General features: G+C 56.6%; 1 protein-coding gene across 21 annotated transcripts in view; it reads right to left on the bottom strand.

Moving 5' to 3' along the window:
• Positions 1-2,244: 2,244 nt before the first annotated feature.
• The window catches only part of FOXP4 (forkhead box P4), a 54,281-nt gene continuing 44,989 nt past the window's right edge, over positions 2,245-11,536 (bottom strand). For all 21 annotated transcript variants that reach the window (XM_016945016.4, XM_024357201.3, XM_016945021.4 and 18 more), the window contains 4 exons: positions 7,876-7,997; positions 5,635-5,701; positions 4,925-5,094; positions 2,245-4,082 (listed from right to left, as the gene is read on the bottom strand). In XM_016945016.4, coding sequence (XP_016800505.1) covers positions 3,935-4,082; positions 4,925-5,094; positions 5,635-5,701; positions 7,876-7,997 — 507 coding nt within the window. In that variant the 3' untranslated portion in view covers positions 2,245-3,934. The remainder of the gene's footprint in view (positions 4,083-4,924; positions 5,095-5,634; positions 5,702-7,875; positions 7,998-11,536) is intronic.

Raw genomic sequence — 11,536 nt, 5'->3', positions numbered from 1 at the left:
ATAAGGTAATAATTGTGGGAGGGCTGCCCCATGTAGGATGTCAGATCAGGAAGAAAATAAATTACTGAGTCTATAAGCCCAATGCACCCAGAAGGTGGTGGTTCATAACAGCTCTTGTTTCTTATATTGCAAGACCCTCTCCTGTACCAGTGTCCAAAATAGATCATCACCCCACCTGCAAATGCACTGACCATTCACTATATCCCTGTGAGAGGAATAAAAAGAGGACTCTAGTTGAAGCAGGAGAAACTGAAGTTAGACTGCGGGAAGGACGGTCCTGAGAATAAAGCTAGGTGCAGTCTTGTCCCTCCAGAGTCTGGCATAGGAAGAATGCCCCCGGGGCTGGTCCACAGAACTGACCCTCTTCTTCAAGGGGGCAGAGTAAGGGGGCTGGGAGACTGGCAGCCAACACCTAAGGATTCTCTGGGGCATTCTGGTAGGTCCCAGCTGGGAGGGGAAGAAGGGGAAAGGGGAAGCGGCCGCAGCAAAATCATGGGTAATTGTTTTTATTGCATTGTAGAGAATGCCATTGTCCACAGATTACATGCAGCTAGGTTTACCGTACCAGGCCCTGGCAGCCTCCACGGAGGGCTGGGAGGGGCAGATTACAAAACACATCAGTGCTACTTCTTTAAACAGTGTCTGGTGGGGAGACTCTGAGACCAAGCTGAGCTCCCCAGCCCCTCTCGAGGTACCATGGGGGACAGGGAATTCACCCCAGGCCCTACACAAGCGTCCAGAGGATTAGGGCTGTGGTGGAGCAGGCCTGCAGAGTGGATGAAGGTGAGACAGAGAAAGCACGGCGAGTGAGCGACAGACAGAAATAGATGGACGAAAAGGACAAAAGACATGCCTGAGAGTAGAGAGAGGTCAGCAGACTCACCCTCCAGGTCCTTCTCCCAGCATTTGGCTGGAGAGTTCCAGCAGTCTGGTGATTTGTGGGAAGGGTGATTGACTCCAGTTCAGCTTTCTCAACACCCTCCCCTCCCCTGCTCCCCAAATACACTCTTCCCTGGGCCTTGTCCCTAGGGACAGGCCTGGGACTCCTTTCTGCCCTCAAGGAGGGAGTGTCCAGAAGGTGGCATAAGACCAGTGAGAGCCGGGTGCGGTGGCTCACGCCTGTAATCCCAGCACTTTGGGAGGCTGAGGCTGGCGGATCACCTGAGGTCGGGAGTTCGAGATCAGCCTGACCAACATAGAGAAACCCCGTCTCTACTAAAAATACAAAAGAATTTAGCCTGGCGTGGTGGTGCACGCCTGTAATCCCAGCTACTTGGGAGGCTGAGGCAGGAGAATCACTTGAACCTGGGAGGCAAAGGTTGCAGTGAGCCGAGATAGCATCACTGCACTCCAGTCTGGGCAATAAGAGCAAAACTCCATCTTAAAAAAAATAAAAAATAAAGACCAATGAGACAGCTGAGGCCCTGGGGATGTGCACAGGGGTCTGAGGCGGCGGGAGGGGCTCTGTGTTGAGGAGGGGCAGCAGGTGGGGAACCAGGACTTAACACGGGATAAGAGGTGCAGGCTGGTGTGCTGGGGCTGGGGGAGGTGTCAGGGGCCATCTTTGGCTTAGCAGCTTGGCCCTTGGCCTCTTTCCTTGCAGCCTATCCAGGGTCCCCTTTGTACAGGTTGAATGATCCCGTTTCTGCCGTGAGCCCACTATGACGACCATGGTCACCACACAGTGTGCCACGTGGGTGTGCATGCACACTAATGGTCCTACTGCTTCAGGATGCCACCACCACACCTGGGCACTACACACACACGCCTATCCAGGCAGCCCCCTCGAAGACGTGGACAATGGGCCCGGAAGGACACCTGGGAATGGGGGTGAATGTCTCCAGAGCTGGTGGCATAGGTAAAAGAACCCTGCGGTGGTGGTCCTCTCCATCCCTGCAGCAAATCAGCTGCCTTGCTCCAACACTCTGGCAAGAACTTGGATTTCAAACTAGTGAAAGAACTAGGGCAAAGGATTGGGACTCTGGAAGAAAACAGGAAAATGACAGAGAACCCTGTTTAAGCATGGAAGGGACAGGAGGCACAGGGGAACCGGAGGTGGGTGGGCCCTGTCCACAGTGAGGGCACATGCCCAGCGCCCCTGCAGGGCTGCTCATTCCATCCACTCACAGAAACCACCACCACAGCGACCCTCACGTTGCTGCTGCTCTGCCCAGGCTCCCCGAGCAGAGCGATCTTTCAGCTTTAATGCTCCTCCCCTCCCGCACCTCGGTGACACACACAGGGCCCGGTGAATAGAGGACGTTTAATATTTCTGTGCTGGTCAAACGGAACACAGGTGGGGAATACATGGGGAGGGGGCGGAGGGCCCCCTGCCTCTCAGGAGGGGTGGCTTGTGAGGGGTGTATGCGGGGGTTCTTGGGAAATATCCAAGGAGTCTTCTCAGTAAAGGGGCCAGGCCAGGGGTGTTATGAGCATCCGATAGGCCCAGTCCTTGGCCTTGAGTTGGGGGTCCCCCATAGGGGGTCTGTGGAGAGTCTGACTTTTTTCCAGCTCTTTTGCTAGAATCCACACTCCCAGCACGACGGGTGACTTGGTCCTAGAGAGGGGTCTGGAGAGCCCCCAGGAAGCAGCCCAGGGTCAGGGAGAAGGGCTCCCGTGCCCACTCCTGAGGGGGTGAGAGCCCACTTTCTCCCCTCCTTTCTCCTTCCCCCAGGCTGGGCAGGAGCGGAAGGGAGGGGGGCAGGGCCCTGCCTCCACTGAGCCCCAGGGTCCTCGGGGTGGATGGAGGAGGGGTGGAGAGAGAAGGTCTTGGCCACCAACAGACACTGTAAACTTTGGTTTAAAACAATAACTTAAGTGGAGGGAGGGCTCCAGCCTGGGGCCGGGGTGGGAGACTGGGAGGGCAGGTGCTGGGGAGGCGACAAAGGAAAAAGCCAACAAAAAGTTTTGGTTTTTGCTTCCGGCATAAGAAAGGTCTTTGGTCATCCGTTTAACTGGGGGGGCGGCGGGGGGAGAGGCGGGCAAGGAAGGGGAGCTGAGGGTGACTGCAGAGGAAGGGGAGCTGAGGGAGGGTGAGAGGACTGCAGAGAGGCCTGCAGGCTGGATGTGAGTGTGGAGCCGGGGTCCAGCCTGGCCTTCCCCTGGGCTCCCGGCCCAGGCCCCGCCTCTGGCCTCAGGGAGAGCTTGGCTCCACCTGCAGAAGCGCACCTGGCACAGACCTCTGTGGGTGAGGCGGTACCAGGCCTCTTCCCATGGGGGCGGCTGGAGGAGCCCCCAGCAAACGGGGGTGGGGGTGGAGGCCTGGCTCAGCCTGGTTCTGTCTCAGGTTGGGGGCGGGTCTGGAGCCAGGTGGGCCTGCTCACACGGACCCCCACAGGGCACACAGACAGTCCCACCCCAGCAGCAGAGGGGGCTGTTTCTTCTGGGGATGGAGGCACAGTTCCTCCACCCAGGCCAGGGCAGGGTGGGAGCTGGGGTGGAGAGTTCTTTCTTCACAGTACGGAAAAGAAGGCGAAAGGGAGCACGAGTTAGGAAAGTGGGGGCCTCTGGCCAGAAAACACGGCCAGAGCCAGGTGCCAGGGGGCCCTGGGTTTGAGAGGGGTGGCTAAGCCCCGCCTGCGGGTCTCCATGATGCTGAGGGGCCCTGTGGGGAGAGCTGGTGGGGGAGGAGGGCCCTGCTGCTGCTGGTGGTTGGGGGGAGGCGGTTTCAGATGTGGGGAGGGTCTGAGGAGGGGTCTGAACCCTCTGTGTCCTCTACTGGTCCAAGACCAGGGGTTGTGTCCCTGGGGGTGGCGACCGTCCCTGCCCCTACGTGTTTTTGTCAGGTCACACTGGGAGCTGCTGGCCCGGGCCTCCCCCGTCTGAGTCCTGGACTTGCCTTGAGGCTCGGGAGGGGCTGTGGAGTTGGGGGAGATGGGGCCTGGATTCTGGAAGGGAGGGGTCTCACCCCAGCCCTGCCGGTCACTACAGGCCCTTAGGACAGTTCTTCTCCCGGCAGCTCCTCCTCCAGGTCCCTGTCTTCCGGAGGCCCCGAGGCGCTGGGGTTAGGGGCGCCTAGGGGAGGCCCGGGCTGCCTGTCTTCCTCTGCCTCTGCCGGCTCCTCCTTCACCTGCACCTGGTGGCTGAGGCAAAAGTATGGCATGGGCACCAGGCGGCTGTCCTCTGATGCCCTCTGCCCCCTACCCCCCAAACTCACCCAGAACTCTGGGGCACAGTGGGGTGCCCACAGCCCCCTCCCCAGGATCCCATCAGACCTGAGGGCTGATCTCCCCTAGGGCTCTCTTCAAAGAAAAGCTGGTCCTGGGGCAGAGACTGCTCTGGGTTGGGGAGGAGAGAAAGAGGGGAGCAGAGGAGAGATGAGCGAACGGAGGAAGGAGAAGAAAGATAGAAGAGAGGCCAGGCGAGGTGGCTCACACATGTAATCCCAGCATTTTGGGAGGGCGAGGCCAGTGGATCACCTGAAATCAGGAGGTCGAGACCAGCCTGGCCAGCATGGTGAAACCCCATTCTCTACTAAATACAAAATAATTAGCTGGGCGTGGTGGCAGGCACCTATAATTCCAGCTACTTGGGAGGCTGAGGCAGGAGAATCACTTGAACCCAGGAGGCAGAGGTTGCAGTGAGCCAAGATCTTGCCATTACACTCCAGCCTGGGTGACAGAGCGAGACTCCGTCTTAAAAAAAAAAAAAAAAAAAAAGAGAAGAGAGGAGGAGGAAAAATAAGAAAGGGGGAAAATGGGGAGGAGAAGGTGGGAAGGTGGGGAGGTGGGGAGAGGGGATAAGAACAGGCGGGTGGGACAAGGGAGGGCTGAGAGAGCTGAGGGAAGGAAGAGAGAAGCCACTTGTCCTGGGGAGAGGCGTGGTGGGGGTGGGATGGGGAACCCCACCCAGGGTGGGGGATGACGCCTCCTCCCTGGTGGTTGAGGGGTGCTGGGGTGGGTGGGGGTCCGTGCTGTGTGCTCACCTGTACTGGGGTGGGGAGAGGCGAGGAGGGCTGCTGCTGCCGTTGCTGGGCAGCGGCTCCACGGGGGCACCCACGTCATCGTGGCTGAGGGGCAGCAGGCTGCTGGCGGAGCCAGGGTTCAGCATGCCAGGGCTGTTGAGGAGGGGGAAGCTGCTCTCGGCCAGGGCGGCCTGGAGGGGCACAGGGTTGGGCCTCGTCAGTGGCTCCACAGGATGGGGCACACTCAGTCAAGTGCTGTGCCTTCCCCGCCCACTAGAGAGCTGCCTGTGTGTCTGCCTACTGGCCCCACGGGCGGATCTGTCTGGGCAACCCCCAAGCCCCAACTCAGCCTTTGAATGTAGCACCCCTCCCCCATGGCTGGAACTCTGACCCCCCCCGACCTCCTACCTCCTAGCTTTCCTGGAACCTGGGTCTGGCTTATCCCCTCTCCCAGGGAACAGAGAACCCCCAGACTGACAAACCAGGAAAGGGGATGCTATAGGTATGCCATCCTCCCAGCTGCCTGCCTTGTCTGAACCCAGCCTTGAAAGCAGAGGTGGAGGCTGGCCCCGAGTTGGGGTGGGGCAGAGAGGTGGGGTCTCGGAGAGTTTGGGTCTTCACCCTCCTTCCCTCCTCTGGTGAGTCCTCTGCAGGGGAGGATGGGGGTCTCTTGTATGAGAAAGCAAGGGGGCGGGAGGTAGAGGTGAGTGGGTGGGCTCTGGGCCGGTCACCTGGTAGCTGGCATTAAGTGCTCCATAGCTGAGGCCGGAGATCATGTTCTTCACCAGGGTGGGGCTCCTGGAGGACAGAGAAGGCCATCTTTGGCTCACTCATTCACTTAGCTCTTCATTCGCATCTCTTTACTCTCACTAAGTAACGGCCTGTGCTGGGAATGGGTCCCATTCCCTATTCCGGGAGGCCAGGGCGGATCAGCCGCTGTCTTGGAGCTGTGTGTGTACTTGGTCTGATTCGGTCTTCACGCTCAACTGGCCCTGCAGGAGCAGCCCCTTCACAGGTGGGTGCGATGGGCTTGGTTCAGGGACCTGTCCAGGTCTCAGAGCTGGGAAGTGGGAACTGGCATCCCCCCAGTGTCTGCCTTCAGAGCATGCTGCCCCCCCACCCGTTTTCTCTCCGGTCTAGATTTTCCAATGTTTGGCAAGGTCCAATCTATAGTCTCAGTAGTTACACACCTGGTCTGCCCACACTGTCTTGCCATCCTAGATTTTGGGACATGTCAGACATACGCTCAGCCTGTCCCACATGGAGGCTTCTGTATGGAAGCCTCCATACAGAAGGCTTCTCTGCACGGGAAGGTGTTCGGGAGTTGGGACAGGAAAAGCAGTGGCTGGGGGCTGTCCCTCTTCCAGTGATGACACCATCACAGAGCTCTCACAGAGCTTAAGGAAACAGCCAAAGGTCACCAAACTGGTGAGAAGCAGAGGTGCAAGCGCAGCCAGGCCTGGAGACTGGCCCCTAGGCATTCACCAGGGGATGGCTTCCCTCCATTCTCCAGGCTGCACACTGCCTGGGGTGCAAAGGCTCCTGCCTGGAAAGCAGGCATCTTTGAGGGGAGCAGACACCCCACACCTCAGAGACATCCATCTAACTTGCTCTCCTCTCCTTACCCAGGGGCTCTGGCCCAAGGGGCACAGCAAGCAGGTGGCTGGGGTGGGGGTGTTTGAGGTGGGGAGAAGGCCACTGCTGCTACGTGGAAGCCAAAGGGAGGTCCTGACCCTGTCCCAGGCTCCTCAGTTTCTGTTTAAACTGCCAGGTGGAGGCTAGGTGCGGTAGCTCACGCCTGTAATCCCAGCATTTTGGGAGGCCGATGCGGGCAGATCACCTGAGGTCAGGAGTTCGAGATCAGCCTGGTCAACAGGGTGAAACCCCGTCTCTACCAAAAGTAAAATAATTAGCTGGGTGTGGTGGTGGGCGCCTGTAATTTCAGCTTCTCGGGAGGCTAAGGAAGGAGAATCGCTTGAACCCACGAGGTGGAGGTTGCAGTGAGCCAAAATCGTGCCACCGCACTCCAGCCTGGGCAACAGAGCAAGACTCTGTCTCAAAAAAATAATAGGCCGGGTGCGCTGGTGCACGCCTATAATCCTAGCACTTTGGGAGGCCAAGGCAGGTGGATCACCTGAAGTTGGGAATTCGAGACCAGCCTGACCAACGTGGTGAAACCACATTTCTACTAAATACAAAAAAAATTAGCCGGGCGTGGTCGTGGGCACTTGTAATTCTAGCTACCCGAAAGGCTGGGGCAGGAGAATTGCTTGAACCCGGGAAGTGGAGGTTCCAGTGAGCTGAGATTGTGCCATTGCACTCTAGCCTGGGCAACAAGAACAAAACTTCTCAAAAATAAATAAATAAAAAAAATAAAATTAAAAAAATAATAAATAAATACGTAAATAAATAAAATGCCAGGTGGTGAAGCTGAGCACAAAAGACCAGGAGGGCAGAGACCTGGTCCTGGAACCAGCTCTGCCACAAATCTGCTCTGGGGCCTCCTGCCAGCCCCTGGCCCTCACTGCCTCTCCTCTGCCGTAAGATGAATTGGTGGGGTCCCGGGACCTCAGAGGTCTAGTCATCCTGATGAGCTGAGAGAGCGGGTGCCCTGGGGGTGGCAGCCCCTCACCCATGGCCCGTTGGCTGGCATCTGCCTGTGTGCCAGCTCTGGCCAGGGCTACTTGGGGCCCCTGTCTCTCTTTGCTACCAGGCCTCCTTCTTGGCCCCTTCCCTCAGTCAGAGTGAGGACAGAAGAGGACATAAATGTCTGCCTTCTGATTATCCATCACTTCCAGATTCCAGCCCCCTGTCCCCAAGCACTAGTCTCCTCTGCTCCTTTCTCCCCACACCCCTTCCCCCAGCCAGGAAGGATCTGGTGCACATGTGTACCCTGGAGAGGTAGGGGGTGGGGGTGAGTTGGCTTCTGCCCCCTGGGCAGGTACAGCCCATCCAGCTATGGACCCACATACCCTGTCATCTTTGGCGGTCTCCGCTTCTGATACTCCCGCTCGTCCACAGTCCACACGGCACCCTTGACGTTCTCCACGCGGACGAAGCACTTGTGCAGGCTGAGGTTGTGGCGCACGGCGTTCTGTGGGTGCAGTGAAGAGGAGCTCAGAGGCGGCTTGCTTGGCCAAGCACAAACATGATAGTCCTCATCCCATCCCACGTCCCACGCAGCAGCGGCCCACCTTCCCCAGCTCAGGGATGAGCAGGGGAGGGGGATGGGCTGCGAGGAGACCCAGCCAAAGGGAAGGCGGGCCCCTACCCTTTCCATAGAGCCAGGGGTTCCCAGCCTCTTCACCATGGATGACCCATTTTATTAGCTGCCTCCTCTCTCCCTGCCACATCTTGGAAAGTTCTGTCTACTAACTAAATGCTATCCAGTTAGTAATAATCTGTTTCATCATCTTCGTTAATCAAAGACACATGTAATTGTTACTCAGGGCTTTGGATCAGCAGCAGATCACATTCGGGCCCCGGCATCTCTGCGAGCCCAGGATGCTTCATCTCAGCTGCATGCAGAATTTCCACAAAGCTTTTAAAAGTTTGGGAAAGAGCTCATAAACCCTCACTGCCACCTCCACTGACCCACAGGAGTCTGGGAGCCATGCTTTGGCTGTGGCTCAGAACAGGCAGCTTATATTTTGAGAGCACAAGGTATACAGTAAAGGCCTCATACATACTTGTTGAAATAAACAGGGAGAGAGGAGAGTGTGGGTTGACAACCCAGAGGCAGAAAGAGGAGAGAAAGAAGATAAGTCACCTTGTCTGTCCCACCTCCTCCTGGCAGGATAACTTCAAGAATTGAGGTCATCTGGTTTGTAGGACACTTGGGCGAGGGCGGGGTGCTTGGCCCAATTCCCCCCTCACCACCATGGGAGCCCGGACTAGGGCCCTAGTCTGCCCCACCTCATCGTGTCCCTCAGTCCTGTCCCTGCACCCTCCTCTCTCAGCTGTGCTGCCCCCACGGCCAGCTCCCAGTTATCACCATCCCTGCCTGCATCCCTGGACCCTGTTACCTGTCCTCCCTTAGCCTCCCCCACCTCGTCCCCATCCTTGTCTCCTCTTTACATTTCTAAACGGGGAAGAAAGCGGGTAGGGCAGGCAGCCCGTGCCCCTGGAGATCCCTCTCCCTCTCTCCCTTCCAACTCTTGCCACTTGCAACTGGCCCGATTTCATTACCAATTTTAATTTGCCTCTAATTAAATCCTGTGTATTTTTCCGACTCGCTTGCTAATCCACGAGGGAGGTGGGCGGCTGGAGTGGAATCTCTTGGAGCGATAATTACAAAGGGCCTAATCACGCCGGGGCTCCTGCCTCGGAATAAATTTGCCCGCATTACGGGGCTCCGATCCTCCGCTTTGCAAATGAGAATGACCCCAATTTCCGAGGATGGCCTCACCGGGGCTTTTTTCCCTCATTTCGAAGCCTGATTCGTGATGAGAGACTAATTCGTTACGCTGAAACATTAACGGCAATTTAAGGGGTCTGGCAGGGGCTTCGTAAACAAAAGGACGGGCCCACAACACGGGCCTTGGGAGGGGATGGACACGGGGAGGGCCAGCAAGGACCATCAGCTTGGCAGATGGCAGCTCTGTCCCTGGATGAACGGCAGCTGGCTGGGCCCACACCATGCCCACTCCCAACCCTTCTGCCCTGGTCTGAGGTGGAAAGTATCTCAGGGTGGGAGCCAGCAAAGGTGAAGAAGGGAAAGAAGAAAGCACAAATAATTCAGGAGAGGAGCAGAGATGACCTGAGGGGCTGAGAAATGAGTGGAAAGTAGAGGTGGAAGGGAAGCAGAGTTGGGTGTAGATGGCGTATTTCCCAAGTAACATGAATGCATTTGGCTGAAAAAAAACAGAAGGTCAAAGTGGACCTCAAGCTGGATGGATTCTGCTGTGCCATGAGGAAGGCTCAGGCAGTGGCCTCAGGCACAGAGGCAGCAGCAGAGCACTGCAAACTGGGAAAGTCACCCACTTAGTCGTTCACTTTCCCCAGCCCAGATGCTTCTTACTGGACCCTAGACTAGGTGAGGGGAGATGGGGGTGAAGAACTAGGAGGAACACACCACAGAGATGTCAAAGGCTGGGCTGGGCAAGGGCGGCAGGGTTAGAATATCAGGGGGGTGGCTTCAGGATGGTCACTGAGTAGTTTAAGGAAGTCACCTAAACCAGGTCACCTAACCTGACCTCAAGAGAAGAGAGAATTAGAAAATTGCAGCAGGGCATTACAGGTAAGACAGAAGGAAGGAAGGAAGGTAGGTGGCTTAGCAGTACTTTGCCCCCAAAGAGGAGGCTGTCTTATGGAAAGGAGGCTCTATATTGCTACCCCTAAAGGCAAAAGATTAATATGCATTATTAAACATTAGGTAATAATTATAATCATCCCTTATGTTTGTAGGACTCTATCATTTATAAAAACCTGGTATCTGAACTGACTTGGAGGTTGGAGACTGGACCAGGTGGTCCCAAGCAAGCCCTGCTGGCTCAGAAAGAGGGCAGGAATGTGGTTGGCAGAAAATGACATCACTCACAGCCAATTAGAGCAGCTGTCCCAACAGCCTCCCAGCTTCTCTCCCAAGCTTTGGGAATTGGGTATGAGCATATGAAAGTCATGATGCAGTCCCTTCTGCTGCACTTAGCATAATCCCAGGGCAAAGGGTAGGCAGGCACTGTGCAGACCCCACCAAGTCCTGGGCGCTGGTGGGGAGGAGGGATTCAGTAACACTTGTTGAAACCTAGTGGGATTGGGGGAGGTAGCCCGTTTAACTGCAGTTTCTTCAGTGGCCAGCAGGGGGACTCAAGAGCCAGGGATCCGATTAAGGTTCTGAGAGGGAGTCCTTCCCCGCGTCTAACCTTCCCTGCAGGGGCCAACACTCTCTCCTTCTTCCCCCCGCCCCACTGCCCCCCCCGCCCCGCCCACTCTCCCAATTTAGATATCACCTTCCCACCTTGAGACAGACAGACAGACAGACAGACACACACACACACACACTCCTTTTGGCTATAGAAAAATAAATGGCCTAGTGCCCCAGCATCTGTGTCCCATTTTTCTAGAGTCCCCCTCTTGCCTGCTTCTGCTCTCCCAGGAAAACTTACGGCTGAAGGTGTTGAAATGACTAATTGGATGGAGACAATTATCTTCCTGCCAGGGATGGCAGAGCTGGGGAGGGCTGTGAGTGGTCCATCCGTGTGTCTATACCTGCACTTTCCTAGCCCCACCTCAGGCTTCAGAACATGTACCTTAAGCCAAGGTATCCAGACCCTTAGGGTCTCTGTGAAATTCGGCCCAGGCTTCTGTATCAAGCTTGGGCATTAGCAATTCCTAGAGGCCCTACCTCGTGGGGCTGGCGTCTTTGGGGCCCTTGGGGGTGTACCCTAGAGAAGGATTGCTTCCCAGAAAGGAGGCAGCACCAGGCTGGAAGGAAGGGATCATTAAAAGGTTATGGAACAATCCACAGCTCCTGCTGAGGTGGGCGTGGGCATGCGGCCCTGGCTGGGCCCTTGGGTGGCTGTTTCTGCAGGACTAATGGTTTAGGGAACTAATTGTTAGGCAGCCTTGGTCTCCATGGGATATGGCAGGTCCAAGGGTGACTGGGGCCCAGAAGGTGGAAGGGGCCTGCTTCAC

The sequence above is a fragment of the Pan troglodytes genome, chromosome 5, assembly GCF_028858775.2.
Source record: "Pan troglodytes isolate AG18354 chromosome 5, NHGRI_mPanTro3-v2.0_pri, whole genome shotgun sequence".
NCBI lineage: Eukaryota > Metazoa > Chordata > Mammalia > Primates > Hominidae > Pan > Pan troglodytes.
This window is presented reverse-complemented; position numbering and strand designations above follow the sequence as displayed.